A 12,994-nucleotide genomic window follows, 5' to 3' on the forward strand; every position below is an offset into this window, starting at 1 on the left:
TAATGAAAGTTTAAACATTCAAAGTATAGTTTGATTTTTGAGATTTTTAAAATGTTTATAGTATTATAGTATTAAATGTGATTTTATCTGCCCCATAGCTGGTTAAATGTTGGTAAGAACTATGTATTTGGAATAAATCCTTATCGACATTTTCTGTTAATTGGAACATTAATGCTGTAGAACACTAAACAAAACAAGCAACTCAATGATTCAAATATTTGGTTAGTTGCAGAATGTTGGAGTTGTCTCATTTCACCCGCCACTTACACTTCATCTATGTATGCCACTGGCTTCCATTGATGTAACCCCCAAGCCATTGGTACAACCACATATAATAAAGCCACCCGCATAACATTTAGTTGTCTTGTTTATTTTTATTAAAAAATTTACAATGTAAACCTAATCTGATATATTATTCCTTTATATTCTAAAATTTAGTTCAAGTATTTACAATCTGTCTTATAAATATTACAATTTTTTTTAATGTTTCTAGAAGAACTTCTGTCAGAGATTAAAGAAAATAACAAAGCTACAGATGTATGAAAGTTCTTTTGTTCATATTTAACACCGCTTGACCACAACTGGATCCAACAGAACCTCCCACTGCTCATTGGCGCTGGCACTTGGATGCATCTCCGCTTGGAATCGTACCTGTTAAACATACAGTATTACTGAAGTCTGTGATCAAATGTTAACAATCGGGTCACATCAGGAAACTGTGTCAAATTAGTCAACCAACTAATTTAAACAAACTGATTTAAACGTAACTGTTTTTACAGGCTTGTAAATTGAAAAGAAAAACGATGTCTTCATAAATACTTGGAATACAACGACATTCACTATAGTTACATCTAATAAAATAATGTTTATATAACAATGCTTCAACAAGTTTTGCAAGGTAACTCCAGGGAAGCTTAAAAATTAGTGAGACCTTTGAAAAGTTGCAATACTTACAAACAACTGGTCACTGGTGAAATACACCAACTCCTTCCGGAACCATCTTCTCATCACCCTGTAGAGTATAGATAGAAGAGTCAGTTTATATCTAACAGAGCTGAGATTGAAGCTAGTCAAGAGGTATAATTACAAAAATTATTCTTCTAATTTTTCATTTCCTTCATTGTCTGATTGCAATAAAGCTAAATTTATTCTGATTTAAACTTTCAAGTTTAAACTTTTTTTAATTAAAAATTTTAATTTAGAAATCTAAAGTTCAAAGTTTTTTAAACTTCAAACTTATGTGTATGTTTACACGTTCAGACACTATAGTTTCGATTGTGACAACTTTTTAAATTTTACTAAGATTAAATATTAGGTATTAAATATAATTTTATCTGCGTCATAACTGGTGAAAAGTTGTAGAAAAAAAACAGCTTTTCAGAATGTTTCAAAATAAACATTCCTGTTAATTAGAACTTCAACAGTTCAAGACTAAAGAAAACCAGCAACTTGGCGAGTTATTTTTCCTGTTAGCTAGAAAATGTTGTAGTTGTCTAGCTTCGCCTACCAGTTTGCACCAACCCCTCTCCATTTCCAGTTTATGCCATCAGTGGATGTTTGTGCCCAAATAGCTCCATACTGCATTTTGTAAGAGTATTGGAGGCACCAGGTGCCGGCAGGCAGGACAGGTGTTTCTATCACTCCATAGCGATTGGCTCCCTAGAAGATGCATGTTTAGTTTATATTTCTACTACAAAGATTTGATTGTATATATTGTATGATGGTTGATAATCTGATATGTTGTTACTGCTATAGGATAGAGCTGCTTTTTAATCCGGCCACTGTATTATGGTGACATATTTAGGGTCAATAGCAATGTAAAACAAGGTCACTTTCACACACCCCTAGATGTGTGAAAGTGACATCAAGTAAGACTCAAACTACTCACTCGCCATTTGACAGCCTTGAAAGCTAGCTACGCTCCACGGCTTTGTCAGAAACAGTAGCCGCAAATTGTTGAATTTTTCAATATTTCTGTAAGAAACAATCTAGAGCAGAAATATCTTTAAATGCTATGGATTGTCAGAAAGGTTTCTTCAACGATTTGTAATTCTGTTAACACTGAAGCCTAACCTTGTATACACAAGCAAGTCCCCTAATCCTAGACCCTACTAACAACTTTCAGTTTACTATGAAAGCACTTAAAATAGCGCAATTCTTTTCAAATTAAATATCATGTTGAAGTTTCAAGATTGTAGAACTCAAATAATCAGAAATTAAATATGGTAAATAGTCTTTCTTACACCTTTTGAAAGGATTAATATTTTAGAGGTGATTGAAGAACTAAAATGGTTGATGTACACGAAGTCGGATAGAGTGTGTATATTTTTTATTAATAGAAAAACAAATAGTTTTAGTGTTGCTCTGGTTGCAAAAAAATAAGCTCTCAAGTTTTGTCTATTTTGAATCCTATATTACTAAAGATTTTAATCAGTATGTTATTTGAAACTTATGTTTTGTCAGCAGCTAATTTTCATTTTTCTGTTGGTTAGAAGTACCCACAGTGTTTTAGCAATATCTCAAAAAATAATACTCAAACGACCTGGAATAATTCCACACTTTGAAATTATTTTGAAAACATATACTGCACAAAGTGGCCAAAATCTTTTAATTCTATGTAAATTGAAAGCATAAAAAACTAAGCAAGTCTGTAAAACCGAGTTTACTCGGGTGTAAGATCAAGTAGAACATATTCTCTAATTATCTAAAATAAATAAATTATTATTATTGCAATAGTAATTAGTATTATTTGTTATCATTATAATAACAAATAATTATAACTTATTACAATAACAAATTATCATAATGATTTATTATTATAATAATTTATTATTATAATAATAAATTATAATAATGATAAATTATTATAATTTGTTATTATAATAAATTATGATAATAATTACAATTCATTTTAATTATAATAATAATTATAATTTATTAGAATTATAATAAATTATAATTATTATTATCTTCAAAGTGTTAATGCTTAGAAAATATTCCACACAATTTTACTCCTTTAACTAACCCTTCCAACAGATCGTAGACGATATCCGTTTAGCTCCACACCAAAACGATCTAACTCATTTGCTGGTTCGTCACCAGCATCTGGCGTAAACTGGTTGTTGGGAGTTGTAAGACTCGACCTCAAAAATGGGGCCACAGAAGAGCCGTCGCTGATATAGCTGACCAATGATGGTTCACAAGTGCCCTCTGGTGTCAGTTCGTAGGAAGGCATGCAGACACAAGCTTCTATCGTGGTGTCACATTGGGTACCAGGAAGGGAGGTGCAAGCATCAGTGCCTTGAACAGAACACATGCAGGGGCCTCCGACAGCGGTACAAGCTGCAAAAATTACCAAGTCATTTTTAACTTGTATGTTTTATTTTATTTATTAGGAGTTAGAATTGCTCTTTGTTAAATATGAAGACAGAGCTTTCTTAAAAATACATTAGGTGCTCCTACAACGTAAATAATCTGAAAACATTTACGCTATAGGAATTTTAAATTATATGAACCACAAAACACATGTAAATTGCCTTATCTAATTCTTAAATCATTCCAAACTCACATCTTTGACCCTTTAAATAAGAAAACCAACTTGACTTTTTAATTTAATGACTATGCAGTAACTGTGGTATTATTTGTTTGTATCGACAACTTTTGTTCTGAATAACTATGCAGCTACTTATTCTCTGTGTTTTATCGACGTGCCTGATGATCTCTCTTGGCACACGAGACTACCAGAGTACTAGTATATATAATAGAGTGTCCCATGTACGCCAGTTCTTTTCAAAGTGTGACAAGAATAACAATTCAATGTTTGCTATGACACTCTTGTTATTCTAATTAAATTTGAGAACTTGAACCAACTTGATGAGTTATGTTACACAAACTTTATGTTATATAAAAAATTTTATGCCGTACTAAGCAAAAGCTTTTTATAATTTTTTTATGTAAAGTGGAATTTACATAACATGAGGTTTTATTGTATAATCGTCTTCTGTATTGCTTATTTTTCTAATAAATCTACTTCTATAAAAAATAGAATTTTCATATTAGAAAAAGTCGTAGTGTTTGTTATTAAACAGTTTACAGTAGTTAGCCTATAATTGCAATACCATATAAGATAATGTACACTGCTACATTGATGACGTCACAGCTATTACCATCCTACCATTCTATGCTAGTCCATCAGAAAATGTGTATTTTTCAGATCTGCTTGAACCAACATTCATTTGTGAGTAAAGTTTTTCTGGTTTTTTCTTAATGATCAGAGTAACTACTCAAAATATTTTAAATGTTTAAACTAATTTAATAATTAAATCATTTACCTTTCAAATTTTTGAATAAAACATTTTAAAATAAAACAGTTCAGAATTCTGAAAATGCTGTTAGGAAAGCGCTACACACGGATAACTTTATTGGCGAGTTTCTTACCTGATATTTGCTTAAATAAAACTATTTTGAAATTTGTACTTGAGAAGACAAACACTTACCCGGAGCTCTCGTGCAGACGTCTGGGGCTTGAGGAGACACATAGAAATCTTCATTACATTCACATCTGTTGGTCAGCAGGTCACAGTAGCTGTTGGCAAGTCTACCACAAGCATTAGACTTTTGAGAGCAGAAGCAGGCCTCACCAATCTGGTTGCAGGGAATATCTAAAATAAACAATTTGTTCCACCTTTAAGCGTGATATAATATTTTCCATTCATTAGTCCGTCCAACAAATGTCAAGAGCTGCATTCTGTCAAAATTTGTTTATTTGTCTACACTTAGGGTGACATCCTTTGAAGCTTCTACAGTTAGCTGGATGTATGCACCAAGTGACAATCTTCACCATCAGAAATGGTCATGAGTAGAGTTTTTACTGTCAGCCTTCTAGATGTAAGTCCACGACGTACCCACCTGCACCATCCTGACACCAGATCCTTTAAGCTATGCAAACTTTAATAAAAATAAAACCAGAGAAGGTTAAATTTTTAAAAGTGTACTCAACTTTCTTAGTGGTTTACCAACATTGCAGAAAAAGCTGTTAGCTGTTTATGTTTTTGTTAATGGTTAAAAGATTGCTAGGTGACCTTAAAAAATACCCTAGTCTAGTTTTGAAATGCTGTCTCACTAGTTGAGAACTTCATGCTTTATGAATTATAACATTGTATAATTTGTTTGAAGTTAAACATGCATTGCTTCACATCATCTTGCCATTTCCTTGATTACACTCTTTGGTTAATAAAATACTCCTGCCACTTGGTATAAAGTGCTACCTACTTCCATAGAAGCTTATTTTTCATTTAAAAATTGCTGATTGCTGATGACAGTCATTTAAATACTAATGGTCCAAGTTCACTCACTAATATTCTCACAAACTCGTTCAGGGTTCAGCATATGACCAGATGTGCATTCACAAGCATTGGTTCCGGAGTTACACCGAGTGTTGGGGAGCTGACCACAAGCATTTGTAGACTTCCTGGAACAAAGGCAGTTTTGTCCAACCTCAGTACACTCAGCATCTGTAAAAATATTGTATTTTACATGAAACTAGTCCGGGTTTAAACGCATTGACAGTGTAAGGTTAGACAACTCCCATCATCATTAGCATAGGGATTGAAGGAAATTGGTATAACATGTTTTACTCACCTTCTACTCTGATGCACTGGCCATCGATGAGTCCAGAGGCAGCATCACATTCACAAGCACCAGAGTTTGTATTGCAGGCAGTGTTAGCCAGCCCACTGCATGCATTACTTCTGCTGCCACAGTTGCAAAATTCACCAATCATGTTGCACTCTGTAATCAAAGGGTTATATAATAAAGCAGAAGATATCTTGCATCATAACAGAATAACTGAACAGAATAAGAGATATTTTTGATGCTGTAAGTTTAGGTAAAGGTGATAAATAGTTTAAGTAATAATAATAGAAGTGATCAACATTAGTCTGCATTTTTATCAGCTGTTTTGTTTTTGAAATTTTAACATGACTTTGAAGTCACTGAATTTGTTTTGTTCAGTTTGGTTTTTTTTTAAATTGTTTGGTTTGTACCATTTCAAAAAGTTAGAAGACATTAACAGTGTATAGCAAGCAGTATTTAAAAACCATTTTTGTGACGACCTTGTCGAACCTTTTCAAATAGTTTTGCTGCTTTTCGATGCCAATTGCTAAACATCTAAATCAATGAAGTTTGTTTATCAACACATACCATTCCGATCAGGGCATAGAACAGCAGGTTCATCATAGTTGCTCCCATTTGGACAGTAGCAGTTACAATTCCTGTCTCTATAAGACTTTGGTGGGCAGGTGTTGCTGCATCCCTCTGCAACAGGCACGCTCACTTATTATTGACAGTAGCAAACTGGGAGTTGTCGGCTAGCACAGCATTTTTACTGCAATTCATTTTCTTAAGGGTATTTTTTCTTTCTAAAATTTTTGACCAACTATAAGAAACTTGAAGCTATTATTTTGTATCCATCATGTTTACAACTGTTTTTAAGTTTACCAAAAAACATAGGGTTTTGCGTACATGTAGGTTGTGAAAATAAAACAAAGGGATCCCCTCTTTATTACAAGATAAGAAAACTCTTACGGTCACACTTGTAGATGTGGTTGATTAATTGAAGGTCCTCGAAGGAAAATGTTGTTGCTCGACCAATGATGTCCTGGTAGGCCGGATTTTTAGTTACTACTGTATCCAAGTCCCTGCTCACTGAAAATGCCTAAAATATTCAAAAAGTTCATAAACAAATACTTTAACATTAATCGTGTTCATTTGGTGATTTATATTATTTAATAAATTACTTAATTAGCATTTTTTGAATTTAGCGAAAACATGTTGCAGAGTCAGTGCTTGCTAAAACTACCAATACTAAATAAATTTCTGACAGAAATAACAACATTTCTTATTACATTGTATTATTATATATATCGATTATATTATTGTATTATATTTCAATATTTTTGTCATTACATTTAATAACAATTACTATAAAACAACGCAACAAATTTTGTTATAGTCTTTATTTAATATTTTATTACTATTATTTTAAAATTTGTTTTGTAGTATGTTTTACTGTTAATTATTTACCAATTAATTATCAATTATAATTTTTTTTTCAAACTTTCTCAACAAATTTTTAACTTTTTTAACGATAATCATCAATCAACTTTAGAACATTAATCATTATTACATATTTTTTATTATTATTTATCATCTTTGCTATTTTTTCAACACCAGTTTAAGGTCACTTCTCATATAACCATTTGTAAAACTCACATTTCGTCCATAGTGCATCACACTCCTGTAGCTGTACTCGGTTCCAGCGGTGACTGCCTCATCTGGTTCCAATTTGAAGAAGTTATGAGTGGTGCCACCCAGAATGTTCTCATTAATAATCATTACATGCTGATCACGGTCAGGTCTGCTCTGTTGATGCCAGATTCCAAGGGCATGCATAAACTCATGAATTGGGATGTTTTTTGCCTTAAATTGAGGAAAAGGATTAATTTACTAAAATTAGTATAATTGGTCTGCATTGGATTGAGTCAAACTCTGTAAAGTTGTTATGTTATATTCTACTGATTGTCACTAATATCATCTACCCCAACTCTTTGGCCCTTACCCAAAAATCCATGCCACTAAATTTATGCAACTAACAAAAGGTCGTCTGAATCAGTTTACTCTGAATTTACATCGTGGAGTTTTATGTAGCTAAACTCCTCAACAGAAAATCTCCCATAGATTGCAAATTTAGTACTACCAAATTCGACATTAAAACTAGTAAACAAAAGTGTGAAATTTTGTTATTTTGTATATAAATAAAAAATGTCGATCTTTTGCAACTAAAATTGAATGAACCATAAAGCAATGACACATATTTTCAAATATACAATGCTTATGACAAGTAAATTTTAGCAATTATTGGCCATTATTGTATAAAAAACAGAACTTTTCGATGGGGAGATAACTACAAATCGTCACAGCTGATAAAGAATATTAGGCAAACTTTCACATCAATTTTTGTAATCAAACAGCATGTTGATTCTTGTTTACTTTAGTATGGCAGGTTTGTTATTTGTGTCTCTCAGTTGTGATAACAACTTCTAACTAATTACACTTGTAAGTTTGAACTCAAAAGAAACAATTTTTCAATTAATAAATCTGAGATTTTTTAAACCATTTTTTCAAGTTCAACCCAGACATCCTCAAGCAAAGCTAATTATCGAATTCTTATCATCTTCCTAGTATGGCAAAAAACCACTCATTTGAAGGCTCTGGTCACATGACCAAAGCCTGAGCTAAATGTTTTACAAAAGCACAGCAAACTAATATTTTCTAACGAACAACATCAAAGTGTTTGATTAGCAACAAAGTTATTAATATTCACCCAGGCACATCCACGAGCAAGACTGAGCCTGTTAGGCTGGTCCCAGTAGATCCATCCAACACTTGAGTAACATCCGCCATCTCTTATTACTTCAATGTAGTTTTCTTCAGAGGTCCTTGGCACTAAGTTTATGCATGTGTACCTGGCGTACTCAGCCACAGCAGCGTTTATAGCATCCAGTTCTATTTGCTCTGTAAAGAGAGAATTGGAAGACTAAACAATAACATCCCACCAAAGTAGAACAACTCCTCACTTGTTTTTGAAATATTAATTCGGCGATAGTTTGCCTCACAAACACTATTATCGACAACAAAGACATTTAACTTATGACCAAATGCGCTATCGCTTTGATCATTCCCATTTTGTACCTATTTTAAGTACTAATTCTATTCAAATATTTCCTTTTGTTATAAACATTGTTACAAATATTATATAGAGTGACTACCGTTTCATAAAATGTTGATCAGAATTGTTGTGGAGTTTTTTTCTCCTGTCAATTAAAATCTTTCTTCTCTCCTGAACAGGTTTTAAATTTTTAGCAACTTAGTTATTTAAATTGGATTTGTAAAAAACATTAATATTTTGCCATTTTATACTTTTGACAAATACATTAGCTGTAACAATTTTAGCTCAGTTGAAATTTCATTTCATGCTTTGAGCAGGTTATTATAAGTACATATGTAAATATGATCATTTCGTATATCATATATACGAAATGTACGATATACGAAATGTCGATCAATGTCGTACATCATTAAGATTTTCCGGTTATATGCAAAAATGTTCTCAGATCTAAAAATGAAGTGAAAATACTTTCAAAGTAAGAGATATTGAAAAGTTGGTGTTGGCAAATTGAATTTGGTTTCAGCTATGCAATATTTTCTGTTGGTTTCTATTTTCTGTTCAATAATTTTCTGTTCGTAATTTGCTTTAAAAGTTGTTTTTCAGTTCCAACACAAAACTTTTTTTTTAAATATATTAACTTACCAGAATTTATTTTCAAGCTCGCATTACTTTGAAAAAGCCAATAGGTAATTTAGAGCAGCTCAGCAACAAATTACGTGCTTCAATAAGCAAAGATGATAACAGTAAAAGGATAAAGAATATTTTCATTTATGTTTGTTTTGGAGTTGCAATAACTTGAAGTTGTCTACACAGTTTTTTGGCACGTTGACTACTATTTGTTGCATAATTTACTTACCAAAAGGATCTGATGCCGGAGCGCTTAACCTGTAGGCTATAGTGGTTGATGGCCACCTCAAGGATGTGTCACTCGTCGCCGCTCGTTTGCCGCGACGAGAATTTCGTCGAAAGTTTCCACCAGTTCCGGTCAGCTCATTACCTCTACCTCGTCGTCTAGGTCCTCGGCGGGTGACACAGCTTCCTGCTCCAACTGCGGAGTCAGCCTGCACGAGTGTTGCACCGGATCGCCGGTTGTTGTTTGCTCTTTCCAACTCACAGGGTACAGGTTCCAACTCATCGAGCTCAAACAAGACATTCTTACCATCAGACGTGTAGATGTCGCTATCGAGACTTCCTTTAAAAGTGAAAAGATCAAAGTTTTAACATTTAAAATCTTTATATACATTACTATATTTGTTATATTATATTATGAAATTATAATAATTAATTAACATTAATATTAACAATAATAATATTTATTATAATATTAATTATAAAATAATTAATTTTGTATATATTTTAAAATATTATATATAAAATATAGGCTAAAAGCTGTATCACTAAATATAATAAAATATCTAAAAATCTATTTGCATCATTTCTGACAATTCATACTTCAAGAATCCCCTTGCTCAAAAAATACATTGCCCAAGAAACTGAAGGGTCTTCCAGTTTTCAAACTTTTCACTATGCATCATGCTAAGTATTTGTGAACAAAGATTGAAGGCTTTGAAAGTTTAGCACAAACTATTTTCGTGCTGTGTGTCTCATCGTATGTTACAATCTGCCATATTCTTACTAATTGAGATGAATTTTAATTTAACTTTCGAATAGATGTTTGTATTACTTATGACAGCCTGAAAAAGTTCTTTGAAAGAAACAGGAACTGTTCAATATTTTGCAAGAGTTAAGTTTAAAAATACGTTCCCTAAGAAACTGTAGAATCTTCCAATTTTCAAACTTATCAATATGCGTCATGCTAAGTATTTGTGATCATAGATTGAATGCTTTGAATGTTTAAACTATTTTCACGCTGTGTGTCTCAATGTAGGTTACAATCTGCCATATTCTCACTAGTTGAAATGAACTTTAATTTGACTTTTTATTAACCTTTTTGTTACTTACGACAGCATGAAAAATTTCTCTAACAAAACAAAAACTGTTTGAATTTTTGCAAGAGTTAGGTTTTATATCATACAAGCACTGCAACACGGACTTGAACTGAATTTAACTGGCAGTGGAGTTAGCATCGCTACCAAAATGGTAATTAGCTTTTGATAAAAACATGCTTCAGTATTCAGACTGTGTAATTAGAAGTTTATCAGAATTAAACCAAACTGTATTTGTATTGACTTACTTCCAGTTTTCGCATTTTTTCCTTGATAATCAAAGTTTCCTGCTTCTGCGAGTAATTCATCAAACTGTGGAAGACGCTTGTAAGGGCCACGGCTGTTACCTTGTCCGTTCATCCCGGCTATCAGAAGTGCAGTGGTAATACCCTATGTGACATAAAGTTGAGGTCACCTCTGGTGCATCATAACAAAATCAAATGTCTTACGCTTATAACTTCTGTTGTGTCAGATTAGATTTTATTAGAGAATTACAACAAAACTATCAGATAAAAGAGAACATGATTAATGGCTCTATTGCATGCGACCATTAGCGCTTTGAGATTAGACAAAATCCTTAACATTCATACTTCAGTAAGCTGTGCTTTTTTTTCTAATAGAGTTATAGATAGAGTTATAGAATGTAATATTTGCTAGTATGATAAGATCACATTTTTATTTTAATAAAACTATCATTTAAAATAATTAAAAAGTTTTTTAAATAGCCAAATTTTATTTTCAGCATAATATTTATTTCATTTTTGTCTCATAGTCTAATTTTGATAAGCATTGGTTGATAATAATAAAATTCATGTTTATTTGTTCAAAGTTAATTTAAATATAAATGTAAATACTTACCATAAAAATAATATGATGAAGCTTCATTTTCAAACAGTTTTTCAATCTATCACAAACCCAAAGCAACCTAACAGTCACCTAGTTGCCTATGATAATATTGTAAAGCCGCTGTTTGTCTCCTGCTGATTTGGTGTAGACATGGAGAAAACTCAAGCTTATATACCTTCTCGCTTTGTAAATTTGATGATTCATAGACACAAAGTGTGTCCATGTGCCAATCTCAATTTCACTTGACCAATCGGGCTCAACCCTTTCGATAAGTACGATTTACGTTTGAAGATGTATTCAACAATTTATGTGTTTGCTAAAGGTTTATGAGTAATCAGGTTCAACTAAAAGCACGCCTGGAAGATGCTTTCTGCTAATTATCTCTATGGCAACAAAAAAATTTAATCCTTTGGCATGTGCTTGCGCTATGTTGACCTTTGTAAATATTCTTTTCTGCTCTATTAAGCTTTGAGATTAAAAATTCTTAACACGAAAACAGTCATCAAACAAGCGAGTGACCGATAAACCTTTCGATTTATAATCCTTGGAGATGAACATGTGGTGTCTCCATTTATTTTGTTTTAAAGCAAAACAAGCTCACCACACCTTCACCAATTACATCACAAAATCTTTGAACATATTGCCTTATTCCAAACTTGCTTGTTTCTGCATTTGTGTTACATGTTTCAAATCCTGTGTAAACTATACCCAGTATATTTGTATTTATCCTTTTACATATGACAAACAATGTTTTCTATTCCGTGACACCAACATACTACATTTACTATCGTGTATTTCAGTCTGTAAAAGTTCTATTACTACAAACTACAATTGATTTTCCTGATTCTTTTGCAATATTATTAAATTACCAACTTTTAAAACACTTTTGCTCAAATCACATAATATTTCCTGATTTCTGTCTTCACATTTTTGTTTTGGGATGTAACAAAAAGATCATGTCGTTGATGATTAACTATGTTTTAAAACCAAATATTTTAGCAATTTGGCAAAAAGCACGGAGTGCCTTTTTGCTGAAGAAGGTTGGTTGAATTGTGCTGAAAATTGTGGAAACGCATAGAGTTAGCGTGGACTAGTGGAGACACGCATTTTACAAGTTGCAATTTATTAGCCTTTACTATAACAACAGCCGTGTTTGTCTGTCTGTCTGTCCATCTGTTCGAAGCTATGGTTGAACGTTGAAAAAAGAATTGCATCAAACAGGATTTAAACTCTGACATTTTGCTTGGTGGCCAGACACGCATCCATCTGCACCAATTGACCCTGAAAAAATTTTTTGCAGTTACTCATAACACATGATAGTCTCTCACTGGGCACGAGGTTGTCAGGGTACTAGTGTAGATAATCCGCAACCACTTAAGTTGCTGACCTTTTCAAAGCAGAAGAGGAAAGTTGTGAAATTTTGTTTTTGTAGAAATCTTTTTGTAAGCCTGCGCTTCAAGCAGTTAGTTGAGAG

General features: G+C 32.6%; 1 protein-coding gene across 2 annotated transcripts; it reads right to left on the minus strand.

Moving 5' to 3' along the window:
• Nucleotides 1–357: 357 nt before the first annotated feature.
• LOC137408255 (uncharacterized) lies at nucleotides 358–11,655 on the minus strand. 2 transcript variants are annotated; one of them, XM_068094696.1, is made up of 14 exons: nucleotides 11,533–11,655; nucleotides 10,923–11,064; nucleotides 9,585–9,920; nucleotides 8,384–8,574; nucleotides 7,273–7,479; nucleotides 6,586–6,715; nucleotides 6,202–6,315; nucleotides 5,641–5,790; nucleotides 5,355–5,513; nucleotides 4,497–4,661; nucleotides 3,026–3,342; nucleotides 1,508–1,659; nucleotides 955–1,012; nucleotides 358–651 (listed from the first exon to the last, which is right to left on the minus strand). In XM_068094696.1, the coding sequence occupies exons 1-14, from the start codon at nucleotides 11,557–11,559 to the stop codon at nucleotides 562–564; spliced, it is 2,238 nt and encodes a 745-aa protein (XP_067950797.1). In that variant the 5' UTR covers nucleotides 11,560–11,655; the 3' UTR covers nucleotides 358–561. The 2 variants fall into 2 exon arrangements, with proteins under 2 accessions (XP_067950797.1, XP_067950798.1); XM_068094697.1 differs by having other exon boundaries at nucleotides 10,923–11,039; nucleotides 11,533–11,641.
• Nucleotides 11,656–12,994: the final 1,339 nt, after the last annotated feature.

The sequence above is a fragment of the Watersipora subatra genome, chromosome 11 (genome assembly GCF_963576615.1).
Source record: "Watersipora subatra chromosome 11, tzWatSuba1.1, whole genome shotgun sequence".
In the NCBI taxonomy this organism is placed as follows: domain Eukaryota; kingdom Metazoa; phylum Bryozoa; class Gymnolaemata; order Cheilostomatida; family Watersiporidae; genus Watersipora; species Watersipora subatra.